At 45.3% G+C, this 15,828-nt stretch overlaps 1 protein-coding gene across 1 annotated transcript in view; it reads left to right on the top strand.

The window, feature by feature from the left end:
• DHRS1 (dehydrogenase/reductase 1) overlaps positions 1 to 15,828 on the top strand; it is a 163,825-nt gene that overhangs the window by 63,504 nt on the left and 84,493 nt on the right. Inside the window, exon 3 of the mRNA XM_085646731.1 lies at positions 15,574 to 15,596. Coding sequence (XP_085502857.1) covers positions 15,574 to 15,596 — 23 coding nt within the window. The remainder of the gene's footprint in view (positions 1 to 15,573; positions 15,597 to 15,828) is intronic.

The raw sequence follows: 15,828 nt of genomic DNA on the forward strand, positions 1-15,828 counted from the left end.
GCTGGACTGTTCCCATGGGGCACAGGGTCAAGACTGATTTGCATATGGCTGGGTTCAAACTGGAATGGCATGGTGAGCAAAAAAACGATGGATTTAGGCCCAGATCTCTGTACTGGGGTGAATGTATGACATTGTTCTGCATTCTGTCCATCAATTGTTATTTTTGCATTTGTCACCCCGAGTGGGAAGGGTATGCTCAGACGTGAGTCCCTTGCTCTCCATGCCACTGGAATCAAGCTATCCTGGCTGACGAGGGCTGAAAGCCCGAAACCGGTCCTAGGATGCTTGTTTCCAGTCCAGGGAGGACCTGGCTTGGCAGTTCGGGCTGGACTGTTCCCATGGGGCACAGGGTCAAGACTGATTTGCATATGGCTGGGTTCAAACTGGAATGGCATGGTGAGCAAAAAAACGATGGATTTAGGCCCAGATCTCTGTACTGGGGTGAATGTATGACATTGTTCTGCATTCTGTCCATCAATTGTTATTTTTGCATTTGTCACCCCGAGTGGGAAGGGTATGCTCAGACGTGAGTCCCTTGCTCTCCATGCCACTGGAATCAAGCTATCCTGGCTGACGAGGGCTGAAAGCCCGAAACCGGTCCTAGGATGCTTGTTTCCAGTCCAGGGAGGACCTGGCTTGGCAGTTCGGGCTGGACTGTTCCCATGGGGCACAGGGTCAAGACTGATTTGCATATGGCTGGGTTCAAACTGGAATGGCATGGTGAGCAAAAAAACGATGGATTTAGGCCCAGATCTCTGTACTGGGGTGAATGTATGACATTGTTCTGCATTCTGTCCATCAATTGTTATTTTTGCATTTGTCACCCCGAGTGGGAAGGGTATGCTCAGACGTGAGTCCCTTGCTCTCCATGCCACTGGAATCAAGCTATCCTGGCTGACGAGGGCTGAAAGCCCGAAACCGGTCCTAGGATGCTTGTTTCCAGTCCAGGGAGGACCTGGCTTGGCAGTTCGGGCTGGACTGTTCCCATGGGGCACAGGGTCAAGACTGATTTGCATATGGCTGGGTTCAAACTGGAATGGCATGGTGAGCAAAAAAACGATGGATTTAGGCCCAGATCTCTGTACTGGGGTGAATGTATGACATTGTTCTGCATTCTGTCCATCAATTGTTATTTTTGCATTTGTCACCCCGAGTGGGAAGGGTATGCTCAGACGTGAGTCCCTTGCTCTCCATGCCACTGGAATCAAGCTATCCTGGCTGACGAGGGCTGAAAGCCTGAAACCGGTCCTAGGATGCTTGTTTCCAGTCCAGGGAGGACCTGGCTTGGCAGTTCGGGCTGGACTGTTCCCATGGGGCACAGGGTCAAGACTGATTTGCATATGGCTGGGTTCAAACTGGAATGGCATGGTGAGCAAAAAAACGATGGATTTAGGCCCAGATCTCTGTACTGGGGTGAATGTATGACATTGTTCTGCATTCTGTCCATCAATTGTTATTTTTGCATTTGTCACCCCGAGTGGGAAGGGTATGCTCAGACGTGAGTCCCTTGCTCTCCATGCCACTGGAATCAAGCTATCCTGGCTGACGAGGGCTGAAAGCCCGAAACCGGTCCTAGGATGCTTGTTTCCAGTCCAGGGAGGACCTGGCTTGGCAGTTCGGGCTGGACTGTTCCCATGGGGCACAGGGTCAAGACTGATTTGCATATGGCTGGGTTCAAACTGGAATGGCATGGTGAGCAAAAAAACGATGGATTTAGGCCCAGATCTCTGTACTGGGGTGAATGTATGACATTGTTCTGCATTCTGTCCATCAATTGTTATTTTTGCATTTGTCACCCCGAGTGGGAAGGGTATGCTCAGACGTGAGTCCCTTGCTCTCCATGCCACTGGAATCAAGCTATCCTGGCTGACGAGGGCTGAAAGCCCGAAACCGGTCCTAGGATGCTTGTTTCCAGTCCAGGGAGGACCTGGCTTGGCAGTTCGGGCTGGACTGTTCCCATGGGGCACAGGGTCAAGACTGATTTGCATATGGCTGGGTTCAAACTGGAATGGCATGGTGAGCAAAAAAACGATGGATTTAGGCCCAGATCTCTGTACTGGGGTGAATGTATGACATTGTTCTGCATTCTGTCCATCAATTGTTATTTTTGCATATCGTCATAATACTCCATAATGTTGGGAGCACGGAGAAAGGGTATATATATGAATATTACTGCAATTTAGTAAAGGTGGAACTCACCAAGCTGTGAATGAAGGCCTTATACAAAGTTGGGTGTCAGCTGCAAGATGGGTGGCTGGAAAACCACAATTTTTTGGGGTTCTAGCCCCAGGGGACAACTGCTGGAAGAAAAATATACAGAGCACAAGATAAACCCCCAGCCGGGAGATAATGCTGGTCTGGGATGCGTCCCCTGCAAGGCCTAATTGGCCAGTACAAGACCTCAAAGCGGCGTCAACTTTCAACAATACAGACTCATGTTCCCGATGATATTTACTTGCGAGGGAACCAAGCGTGAACCTTTTTAGCAGAAAAACGGACAGCGCGCATTTATCCTGTGCCGCTGCCATCTACAGACCGTAATCGGCGTTCTCCTCAAACCAGGCCCCTGATTGAAGTGCGCGCGCTGCTCGAATTCCAGAGAGAAATTCCAGCAGCGCGACGCGCTTCCGACAGCCTCCCCCGCCTCCTGGCAGTGGGATGACCTCAGGGCAAATCCAGAAGTGCGCCGTGTAGGAACGAGAAACCCGTTACCGCTGCGTTAACAGACACTATTATAAAGCAAAGAATAAACGCGAAGGATACACGAATGGCGCGCACAGAAAACTAACAGCAATCAAAGACCAGAAGTGAGACTAACACAGTGCGCTCGCATGAAAGGAATAAATCGGTCTGAGAAGCAAAATTACTTCAGCAATGCATGTAATACACAGCGCGCTCGCGCCAATACTACAAAGCATCCAAATAAGCCAAATATAACCAGAACTAAACACCAATACAGTTAAGGAAACTGAAGGACACATATCTGGCTGCGTGGCAGTGAAGAAAGAGGAGGAGAGGACACTAACAATAGACTATATGGGTCTTGGAATGCCCTGATTGGACACTGTTTCCCTGTCATGGATTGATTGTTACATGTGTTTTGTTGGACTACCTTTTCCCTATGGTTCATGGGAAATGTAGTCTTTTGTTATACCTTAACGCTGCTATTGCCAATAAAGTGAAGAAAGAAGGCATAATCCTCGCCTCCAGTCCTGACATAGAATTCTTTTCTATCATCGTATTTGCTGTGGGCAAGGGCATGAAGTTTCTAAATATGGTATTTATATAGCACAAACTACAGGGCAGCAAAGCTCTCTGCAAATGTGGGAGGGGATAGGGAATCACCATAGCCCAGAGAGAAGAGGTACATATAAATAACAGGATAATTAGTGAGGTAGAGAAGGGAACAGAGGAGAAAGATGTAAGTGTGGACGGCAGTCATCACAAGGTGTCCAAGGATGAGGTGTAACTACTCAGACTCTGTAAAAGTCTACTGTTTCTCCAGTTTCAACATCTGAGAGAAGAAGACAAAGGACTTCATTTAAGGTTTTGTGGACAGTACTCCATCCATCAGGGTGACGGAGGATATTACCAGGCCTAGAAAAATCATAACGTTTTTAATTTGTAAATTATTAAGTCCAGGTGCTCAAATTTTTGTGGGAGGCCTCACCCACTTCCCCCAGCTCCACCCACTTCCTCGATTGGCACCACCCATGTACTATATTGGCTCCACCCACATCTTCATCTTGCACTACTGAAAGCCAGATGTAATAACCGATCTCAATTTCAGCAAGGGAGCCTTCCTCAAGTAAGATTTTGATAGGAGGTTCCCCCGCCCCGCGATCATTTTGAAGGATGAAATCGAAAGTGCATTTAAAGCACAATTTTGGAACAAATTGGCTAAAATGACAATGCCATCACTGAAGTCATAGGATTGTGAAAAATCCAATCATCACACAAACAACAAGCATAGCAAATGAGGCGGAGAGGGTGTGGTATGTATGCAGTAGAGCAATTTTAAAACCATGGTTGCAAACATATTACTAAATCATGCTGTGGTAGCGCTCTGTCATTTAGTGACAGCACATTTTCCATTGAAATTGCCAAAAAATCACACTGACATGCAGATTTACTAATAAAGCTATGTACCATTCAAACGATAATGAGTAGAAATTGGGATTCAGAAAATATTTACAATTTGCGGAACCGATCCGTCATGAGCACAGCTCAACCGTGGCTCATGACGGAGTGGCTCCGTCATGAGCACAGCGTCACCGTGCTGCCCCCCCCGCACCCCCCAGCGCTGCGGCGGAATTCCCGCCGCAGCGAAGGGGTTAAAAAGAGAAAAAAAGCTGTGCAGGCTTCAGCACTTGTGAAGACTGCGCATGCCGAGCCTGCGCTCTACAATGTGCTTGCTGTGGCGCCAGACAGAGGGGACTGGAGAAGAGGACCCTGGCAGCATCTAGGGCTTGGTGCAGACTGCACCGTGACCTTCAGATTTTTTTACTGTGGGCCAATTTTGCTACACAAAATAGGCCCCAGTAACAAAACTAGCCCCTTGTTCCAAAACCAGCCCCGCCCTTCCAGCCTCCCAGAGGATTACCCGGAGCTCTGCATGTAAGTGTGATCGCTCCTCAGTCCCGCTAACAAGTTACAATAACGCAGCCTATCTAGACGTGTACTCACTGGTGCGAGGCCTCCCAGGCGCACTCCCTCTGCTCCATGGGTTACTTCCTACAGAGCTTTGCAGCCAGACGTGGCACACGTTAAATGAATCACCATTTTAATCAACAGTGTAAACCAGCCATAGTAACCAGGGGCACGCTGTAGGTTTGGTTCAACTGAACTGCCTTAATATTGCCGGTGCGTCGTGTGTGTGCCTAATGTTAAGGCTACAGCGGTGATTTTTTAAAAAGGTTACGCTTACGCTGCCGCAGCTGAACTTAGGCTCAAATCCAGCCCAACCAGTGGTCCACCCACCGCAACACTAAATAAAGGCATGGGTTTATTTTACCGTGGACAGTATGAAGTGCCGATATTGTGTGACACATGTTGCCACCATGTGAGTTGGCACTCAGGTATGTATAGACCCGGCCCTCATAAGTAAGTGCCGGTGCTAAGCACCGGAAAGCACCGGCACGAATTAAGCACTGCCTGCAGGTCGAGTAACTTGAATAATCTGCACGACCTAACTGTAATGTACTTGCCCCGTAAACTGGTCTCAAATTGTGTGATCATTGGCAATTTTTATTTTACAGTAGCCTTTTTCTTCATTCTCACCTATGAGTTCACCTTCAAGTATGTGAGTTCAGCATTTCTTCTGTACAAAACAAAACTCTTTTGTTTGATGAAGTAGACTAAAGTTTGCTGCCTTTGTAATAAGAATCTAGCCTACATATAGGGTACACATGATCCATAACCTGCCTCTCAGTTTACTAATAGCATTGCCATATGGGCAGGAGTGTTTCTCAGTTAGTTTAAACATTCACTTTTAATAAATATGTTACTAAAGTATTATGTGGTGGCACACTGTCATTTACAGACAGTAAATTTCCAAGAAATATCTAAATACCTTCCCACTAGCTTACAACTTTACTGATAAACCTATCTAGCATATTAACAATAGCATGTAGAATTTGGGTTTCAGAAAACATATTTAGCATTTGCACATCCCCAAGTTAAGTGGTTTGTTTTTCATCTTATTAAAATATTTTTTTCATCACACGGAAGTTCTAAAACTGGGCTTTCACAACTACTGAAATATATTTTGAAATGTCTGTACAGTTGACTTATTAGCTATTTAAATTTATTTTAGGAAAAACCTGAAACACTCCAGCCTTTAATTTCACACTTCCTACAGCAGGCCAAACAATTCACTTTATAAAATCCTGGAACTCTGCAGTCAGAGAAGGAAAAGTAATTGTAAACTGATTTCTGACCTCTGTCTCTGAACACAGGGCAAATGTGACAAGATAAAAAGAGGATTTAAAGGCATCTTTATTGCTCCTTCACTTTCTGACTGAACAGAACACCTTTTCTTTGTCAACTCGCCAGAACGGGCGAGTGGATCCTAAATATAGCTCGACTTGATAAAATCTGACTCACCATAGCAAGTGGGTGAGTAGATTTTTCGAGGCCTGATTACCTTTGTCAAATTAAGAGATGACCACTGGCCAAGCGGTCATGTCTGTTCTTTGAAAGGGACTGCTTTCACAGTGATTCCATTCAATATACCAAAGAGGTTGGTGACTGACTGCCATTGATTTTGACAGACTTTTGCCAAACGTTTCCAAAGGTTTTGGTTTTCAGAAACAGAGTCCCAAAGCAGGAGTTTGTTTTCTGAAAAATAAAATCTAATGACCAACACCCTGGGAGTTCTCTCCTAGTGTGTGGGGCTATTATTGTTTTTTTTCTGACCCTTGCCGCAAGGGTTTTCTTCACAGTGACAGAAAAAAGTAATGACATCATCCACCCTGAATAGGCCGGGCAGGATAATGTCCTTCCTCCGATGTTCAAATGCCAACTCACCATTGGATGACGTTTTCAGTCGATGGAACCAACAAGTGCTCTTTCAACAGAAAACTTACAGTATGCCTGTCTCTAAATAGGGCGGGCTGACCAAAGGTTTGGCAGACAGGGTTCTCCATCATGTCTGCGACAGAATACCCTGTCCACCAAATTCTAAATCAGTCCCAAAATCACTAGTCATGCCCCTCTTGACTTAAGGTAAACTTGTTCGTGAAGGTCTACATAATAACCATAACCAAAAATTACAAGGAATATTGTAAAAGGCTGCTAGGCATTACGTTAACAGAAAGAAGTCTTACCACATTTCCCTTTTCTAAAATCTCTGCATTTGCTGCAAGTCACTGTTCACCAATTCCATGGCCCAATTTAGAAATATTCCAACTTACCAGCAAATTCTGGCTCAAGAATAATTTCCTGTCTGGCAAATCTACCAATTCAGGTTCAAATAAATTAAACATGGCAGCAGATCCCTTAGCTTCTGGGTCCACAGCTTTGTAATGTTGTTGATCCATCACTGAGGACCTAGCCAAGCCATTTTCAAACCATGTCCACTTACCCAAAAAGAGTCACTCTTCAAGTGTGACTTCAGGCACTTCAGAGTCTCTGCACATGTGCTGAAGTACTGACCTCTGCCTTGCCGAAAACAAGCACCACCTTCCTCAGAACAGAGGACATCCTCTGACATATTCTTAGAACTAATTAGCACAAGATTGCATGATGGTGTCGAACCAAATTCCTTATTAAAATAATAATACCAAATTCTTCAAACGTGTACTTGTGCACACACAGACATAGAGCACTTCTTGAACAATACCATTATTCGCATAGGACTATCTTACACAATCATGACTTTACACCAAAAACACCACTTCATGGTCAATACATAAAAGCATTTCACTTTAAACTTGGAGCCACTCCTGTTTGTTTTACTTGCCATATCATTGAGGGTTTTTGATTTAGGGAAGTTGAAGCTGCTCTTGAGAGCTCACTTTAAAATCTCTTGGTATCTGGAGGAGTGAGATTAATGATACTGGATTATATTATGGGGTGGCAGAAGATGTTGTTGGGAGATGAATTGATAGGGATAGATAAAAAAGATGTTTGGGCAAGCAGCAGTCTGATTGCATGGATGAAGCAAATGTAGCAGTTTATAAGGCAGAGGGACTAAACTGGATGAGATAAAAGGAAGACAAGGAGCCTTTTAATCTGGTCAACCCAAACCCGCCTCTATCATATGGTAAGGTGAGAACCCGCCAGCGGACACTCGCTTGTTTACCACCCCAGACCAACCTTATGAGATGCGACCGTATTTTTAAAAAGAAACTGTTTGGGAGAGGGATGGGAATATTATTAAACTGATACAGAAATTTGGGAAGGACAATCATTTTAATAATGGAGATTCTGCACGCAATGGACAATGGGAGACGTAGCCATTTCTCCACTTGAGTCTCAAGTGTTTCAACTGCCTGCCCATAGTTTAGTCTAATAATCTGTTCTGTATTAAGGTGAATGTAAATGCCTAGATATTTGACCGAATCTGAGCACCTTTCGAGAGGGAATTCACAGGGCAAGGGGGTCGTGCTGGGAGTCAAGGGAAAGATAACTGATTTATGCCAGTTAATACCTAGACCAGATTGTTGGCCCAAACATAGAATCTCTCTGCTGAGCAGCTCTAAGTTTAGTTGGGGTTCCCTTACATATAAAATGGTATCATCGGCATACAGGGAAATGAAAGGATGGAGGTATACACAGCTTGAGATTTCCAAAGTAGTTTATACAGGAATGAAGAGAGCCCTCCCAGATGCAGTCCAGGGCAGAGGAAAAAGTAACTTTCCAGCCAGCACAGTCAGAAAATTTGATTTACTGACACTCCAGATGACAAAATGTAATTCTACTAAATCTTCTGACTGTATGACATCACCACAGGAAACCAAGAGGGGCCCAGTGTTAAACTGTAGACCCCGCTGTAGATGTCTCTCCTGGAAGTATCTAATTAAAGGGTCCATGGGGAGAATAAATAAAAGGGGCGACAAAGGGCACCACTGCCGTGTGCCATGTGTAAGAGAAAATGGGCGTGAGAGAGTGTCATTTATGCGGAGTCGTGCCATGGGACGGCTATAAAGCAACACCATGGTGGCCATAAAACCAGCCGGCAAGCACATGCGACGCATAATAGACATGAAAAAAGGCCATTCCAGTGTGTCAAAGGCCTTTTCCGTATCGAGGAGTATTGCCGCGGTGGGGACTTCGGGGTTGATCCTATGTAGGACCGCGACGGAGTTCTGAGATTCAGAGAGGTTGAGCAGTGAGGCACGAAGCCGGACTGTGCGGGGGAAATGATGAATTCTAGCAATTGAGATAAGCGATTGGCAATCATTTTTGCGAGTATTTTGTAATCCAAATTAAGTAGGGACAGCGGTCTATATGATCCGCAGAGAGTGAGATCCTTGCCGGGTTTGTGGAGAAGAATAATAACAGCTTCGCGAAGCTTGAGGAGAAGGATCTGTTTCTCTAGGGCCTCATCGTATACCTCAATCATCTGTGGCGCTAAGAGGACCTTGAAGGCCTTGTAAAATTCCCCAGTAAAACCATCCAACCCCAGGGCAGAGGAACTGCGGAGAACATGTAAAGCACCAAGGACCTCTTTCTCGGTGATTGGCTCTGTTAGAAAGTCCTGTGTGTTCTTTTCTAGATACACTAGTGCTACCTCAGAGAGATAAGCCTCTTGTGCAGTAGGGTCCCGGCCTAATTTAGAGGTGTAAAGGGAAGTATAATAGGACCGGAATTCGTCGCGATTGTCTGTAGTGGAGGTAAGTATAGTATTCGCGGAAGAGCGGATCTCAGCAATGTATGCTTTGTTATAGGGAGGTCGAAGCATCTGTGCCAAAGTTCGACCCGGGCGATCACCTTCACCATATCGTCGGGCAGTTTGGTATATGCCCAGAAATAGATCCGCTGTGTCCCTATTGTCAGAGAGGAGGGCGAGCCTTCGGTCTGCCAAAGTAGGATATATACATTTGTCTTTGTATGTTCATTTCTGTACTCTACCATGCCAATTTGTGCTGTCCCCATTTTAGGATTGAGGCAGAATATCATCAAATCTAGGTTGGAAATTGAAAGTTTTACTTTGAAATACATATAGTTTGAAACTTTTAACTGTTTGCCTTTTGGATCTCATTTTAACATTTTTAGGGTTAGTAGTAATGAGACATATGCCAGAAATGTTTAGATGCCTCATACGCTTATCCCTCACATTCTCTGCCCCAGTTTGCGATCAGGTGATGCCATTTTTCCGTGTGAAAGAGCTGATGATGGGAAAACCCTCATGGTTGGGTCATCGACTGGCTAACATGATATCGAAAAGGTCACCTTCTTCCAACAGTGTTTTTCTCATGTCTGAGAACATCATGCACACCAGGATGTCACTTGATGGGTAAATAACAAAGTTTTCCCCTGGAAACTGCACCACAATGGCCAGCCTAGTGGGGCAATGCATTTTTTTTCCAAAGAGAGTCAATCGTTTTACTAGTTGGCTCACAGTAAATAAAAAAATAAAAATTCAGACTGCTGTGTTTCCATGACATTTTGATCATCTGGAACTCTATTGTTTCCACCAAAGTGGCTCCCTCCTCAAAAACAAGAGCCTTTATGGTTAAAAAAAAAATAATTACTAAATCTTTAGGATGCCTCATACCCTTATCCTTCACGTTCTCCACCTCAGTTATTTCTATTTCTATTTATTGGATTTATAGAGCGCATGGCTGCCCAAGGTCTTCCCAGAGCTAAAAAGAACTCTGACAGTGAATAAGCTGAGCCAATGCCTAATTATTGTGGGAAAAGCCAAGTTTTCAAATTCTTCCTGAAAGCTAGTTCATTTGGGGCAGCACGAATTTCCAGTGGGAGGGCATTCCACAACTTAGGTACCAGATGGGTGAAAGATCTACCTCCCCATCTGGCTCTTTTAACTCTGGTAGTTTTGAGGAGCTGTTGCTGGCCGGATCAGAGATGTCTAGAAGGAATGTACCTGGATGTCAAGTTCCTCAGTTTTTCCGGCCCAGAATTGTTAATAGCTTTACGAGCGATGCAAAGAGTTTTAAACTTAACTCTAGCCTCAATGGGTAGCCAGTGGATCTGTTTAAGTGCTTCCCTAGCAGAGATGCGGTTGTGTATCTTTAATATGAGTCTAGCAGCCGCATTCTGTACCACTTGCAGCCTTCTAATGACTTATTTAGGTGAACCCTGATAGAGGGAGTTTCCATAGTCCAAACGTGAGATGAGGAGGGATTGTATCACCATTTTCCTCAGCTGCTCAGGGATTACATTAATGATTTTCCTTACCATTTTGAGCAGGGAAAAACATATCCCTGAAAGTTTCCTGGATTGACAGTCTAGTGTTAGGGAGTCCTCCAGCCAAATACCAAGGTTTTTGCAGATTTGGCGACAGGAGGATCTCCCATACATTTGGGCCAATGTATCAGAGGTGAGTGGATACCTGGATCTCTGAGCAACATGAGCTCCGTTTTCCCCCCGTTCAGCTTAAGACAGCTGTTGGACATCCAACTCACCACTCTCTCCAGACAGATGGGTAGTTGATTGTTACTAGATTCAGAGACATTAGAAAAGGACATCACTAATTGGGTGTCATCGGCGTATGACACTGAGGCAGTGCGGAACCTAGGTAACGGGAATCAAGACAAAACCCCGAACCAAATATCCTCCCTTCGTCACAGACCAACTATCACATTAACACATTCACTCCTACAATTAGTGGTGCAGCCCATAACACCAACTTTCACACAACACTTCTCACTGGTCTGCACTTACAGGAGAGATGAATGTTCCAAGCGCTGACATGAAAGCAATACCTTATAATCCTATAGGAAGAAAATTATTTACACATCTGTACATTAAACCTGATATCTACCCATCATAAACCTAAACATCAAGATACTCCTCCCACGTGATCAATGGATCATTTAGTTGGATTGGTAAGGTCATTTAGTCTGGCTAAACACACTCAAGATCCTGATCAATCTTTTCTTAATAAACAACCAAAACACATTCTTTTGTTAATCAATATTTTGTTTATCTAATTAATGCACGAAATTTAGTTTCTTCTGTTAGATTTTATGAAATTGCAGAACATCATATTTACCTAATCTGGCTGTTAGTCGTCCTCTAAGTCGTCAAGTTTAGTCAATCTGTCGGGATTCGAAAGTTCTTCATGCGGCACACTACAGTCCCAAAGATGGACATGGACAAGAAATGTACAAGCATCTATCAATGCCCATAAAGTTCGTAGTCCATCAAAGAAATGGGCAACATTCAGTCTGTCAAAGATTCAGGAGTGTGGCTGTCACGTAGCATCGCCAAAAAGGAACAACAAACAACAGCAGCAACCCTCTCTATTCTACTGTGATTTTTATAATAAATTAACGTCAAAATGTAACACTTTGCAGGGTTTGGGCTTCTCTCATTGGTCAACTGGGATCATCCGACGAGGTTTCACACAGTTCAGGGGGTTAAGTCATCTAACATGTTCTTTCCGGTTCCTTGTGTCTGTCCTTTGTTAATATACTTGGCGGGCTTCCCACCGTGACCTTGCTTGGGTACATCATGAGTAGGGTCATGTCGAGGTTACAGGAACAAGTCGTAGCGCAGGCGCACTTCACCCAAAGCCTTGTGGAATGGTGGCCATCGCGTCGAGTTAGTTAGTGGCCATCTTGGTTTTTATGCCCAAAGGACAACTTAACCCCTTCGATGCTCATGACGGAACGGTTCCGTCATGAGCATCGGTTGGGCTGTGCTCATGACGGAACCGTTCCGTCATGAGGACAGCCCCCGGGGGAAGCGCTGGCGCTCCCCCCCTTGTGCAGCGATCTTCACCCCCTTTACGGGGGTGGCAGCGGAAGAGCTTCCGCTGCCACCCCCGAGCCCCCCCGAGCCCCCCCACGCTTTCTGATGACGTCAGCGCGCACAGCGCGCGCCGGCGTCATCAGGAAGCGTTGGACGCGCTGGAATCCATTTCTTCCAGCGCGTCCAAGGGAGCAGAGGTAGGTTTTGTAGTCCGGTGGGGGCCGCGGCGGTGAAATTTGTAGTATTGAGGCATCGAGGGAGAGGAAAGAGTATTTCCTCTCCCCCGATGTCTCAATACAGGGCATTCCTGCTCAACGATCGCGCACAGCGTCGCGATCGTGGAGCAGGGATGCCCCACTAGACACCAGGGATGTGTTTTATTTTATTTTGGAAGTGACCCCTTGGGTAAGGGTCGCTTCCTGGGGGCCATATATTATTATAAGACTTTTCTGCCCCCTCTGGGGGCAGATCGGTGGTTTTTTTTCGCCGTTTCTGCTCCCAGGGGGGGCAGAAAAGCCCACTAGACACCAGGGATATCATTATTTATGTAGGAAGCGACCCCTTGAGCAAGGGTCGCTTCCTTGGGGCCCTAAATTGTTTGAAGACTTTTCTGCCCCCTCTGGGTGCAGATCGGTGTCGTTTGTTTTGCCGTTTCTGCTCCCAGGGGGGGCAGAAAAGCCCACTAGACACCAGGGATCTTATTATTATTGTATGAAGCGACCCCTTGGGCAAGGGTCGCTTCCTTGGGCCCACAAATTTTTGAAAGACTTTTCTGCCCCCTCTGGGGGCAGATCAGTGTCATTATTTTGCCGTTTCTGCTCCTAGGGGGGGGCAGAAAAGCCCACTAGACACCAGGGATCTTATTATTATTGTAGGAAGCGACCCCTTGGGCAAGGGTCGCTTACTTGGCCCCCTAAATTTTTTGAAGACTTTTCTGCCCCCTCTGGGGGCAGATCGGTGTTATTTTTTTGCCGTTTCTGCTCCCAGGGGGGGGGGCAGAAAAGCCCACTAGACACCAGGGATCTAATTTTTGTTGTAGGAAGCGACCCCTTGGGCAAGGGTCGCTTCCTTGGGCCCCTAATTATTTTGTAGATTTTTCTGCCCCCTCTGGGGGCAGATCGGTTTTATTTTTTCGCCGTGTCTGCTCCCAGGGGGGGGCAGAAAAGGCCACTAGACACCAGGGAATTAGTTCAAATAAAAATAGAAGTGACCCCTCGCTTCCAGGGTGTAATTTGTTTTCTGGCACACAACCCGATTGACCATTTGGGTAGTGACATAGCATGTTATAATGTTTATTGTTATATTTTTTGTGAATTCCAATTGTAATGTTTTTTTTTTGTTTACTTTTTTGTTCTAGGTGAAGGCTTTTCTTCATTTCACGTTGCAGTGTTGTGACTGGTGGTTCTGCTGTTTGTGTAGTTTGGTAAGAGACTTATTTTTGTACAATGTAAATGTGTTTGATTTCTCTGCCTGTTTTGCAAATGGTGTAATAATAGCAGTATGTTTGGTTTTTGAGTGTCAAAAACTTTTTGCATTGGTGCTCGATGTGTATTTTGTTGTCTTGTGAGTAATTTGTTTTTTTTTCTTCTTTCTAGTTTGATATCGTTGGTTTTTGCTGTGTCACTGCAGAGTTGGTTTCTGGTGAGTGCAGCTGTCTCTTGTAATTGGATTGTATAGTTTTTGAGTACATTGATCTTTGTGATAAAGGTACACATTTCTTTACTTACTTTGTTTGCACATTGTTGGTTGTTGTTGACTTGTTTGTGCAGTCTTCTATCTTAGTAAGTATAATGGCTAGCCGCAGGATGACTGCTCAGCAGGTTGTTGGTTTGCTGTTTGAGTCTTCCTCTGATATTGGTTCAGAGACTGACTCTGCATCTGAGGGAGAGGAGGCAGGGGACGATTCTGGCAGTGAGTTGTCTCTCCGTATGGAGTCATCGGATGATGAAGATACTCTTAGTGCGGATGAAGTGCCTGTGTTAGAGGAGGAGATTGATGTGCCGATAGTGCGGCAAGAGGCATCTGGGCTGCAGCCTGGGGCTGCAAGACTTCCCGTTGGTGTAGTGCGGCAAGAGGCATCTGGGCTGCAGGCTGGGGCTGCAAGTCTTCCCATTGAAAGTGATGACCTCTGGGTTGCCCCTGGCATGGTGCAGCCGGAATTTCCAGAGTTTACTGGTGTTCCAGGGTCTAGAGTGAATACTGAGAACTTTTTGCCTGTAAATTTTTTTCAGTTGTTTATGGACGATGTGTTTTTGGCAGAGATTGTTGAGCAGACTAATTTGTATGCCGAACAGTTTTTGAGGGACAACAGTGCCAGTCTTAAGCCACACTCTAGAGCTACCCGGTGGACTCCCACAAATGTTGAAGAGATGAAGAAGTTCTTGGGTTTAACTTTTTTGATGGGCTTGCTAAGGAAGCCATCATTGGCTTCATATTGGTCTAGCAGTCCCTTGATGGCAACGTCTATTTTTCCGGCAGTCATGACTCGTGACAGGTATTTGCTTCTGCTTCGGATGATGCACTTTGTTGATAATGGTTTAGCGTTGCCACGAGATCACCCTGATTGTGACCGTCTTTTTAAGATTAGGCCTGTCCTTGATCACTTTGTTGATCGATTTTCTGAGATTTATGCCCCTGGTAGAGAAATTGCAGTGGATGAGTCTTTGGTGTTGTTCAAGGGCCGCTTGGTTTTTAGGCAATACATTCCTAGTAAGAGGGCACGCTATGGAATAAAGCTGTATATGCTGTGTGACAGTAGGACTGGATATGTCTCTAATTTCAGGGTGTACACCGGTAAGGAATCTAGGTTTAACCTCCCTGGTTGTCCGTCCACTTTTGGAGTGACTGAGAAAATTGTTTGGGAACTTGGTAGAGGATTTTTTAACAAAGGCCACCATTTATATGTAGATAACTTCTACACTGGTGTGCGGTTGTTCAGGGAATTGGCCAAAGTGGACACTTTTGCTTGTGGCACAATCCGCTGTAACCGTAAAGGTTTTCCGAAATAACTTGTTTGTCAAAAGCTTGTGCGGGGACAGTGCAGTGCGTTGCGTTGCCAGGAGCTTCTTGCTGTGAAGTTTACAGACAGGAGAGATGTATACATGCTGACTTCCATCCATGATGAAAGCACTGCACCTGTGACTGTTTGGGGTCAGGTCGCTGAAGCGCGCAAACCTGTGTGCATTTTAGACTATAATAGGCACATGGGTGGTGTTGACAGAGTAGATCAGAGGTTGGAACCTTACACTGCTCTTCGTAAGGCTTACATTTGGTACAAGAAGTTGGCTATCCATCTTTTCCACATGGCAATGTTTAATGCTTTTGTTGTGTTCCAGGATTCTTGCCCTGAGTCAAAGATGACTTTTGCTAAGTTTCAGGAGTCTGTAATAGGCAGCCTTGTTGTAGTGGAACAGGCAAGTGTTCCTAGAGTTGGACTGGTGGAGG

The sequence above is a fragment of the Triturus cristatus genome, chromosome 1_1, assembly GCF_964204655.1.
Source record: "Triturus cristatus chromosome 1_1, aTriCri1.1, whole genome shotgun sequence".
NCBI lineage: Eukaryota > Metazoa > Chordata > Amphibia > Caudata > Salamandridae > Triturus > Triturus cristatus.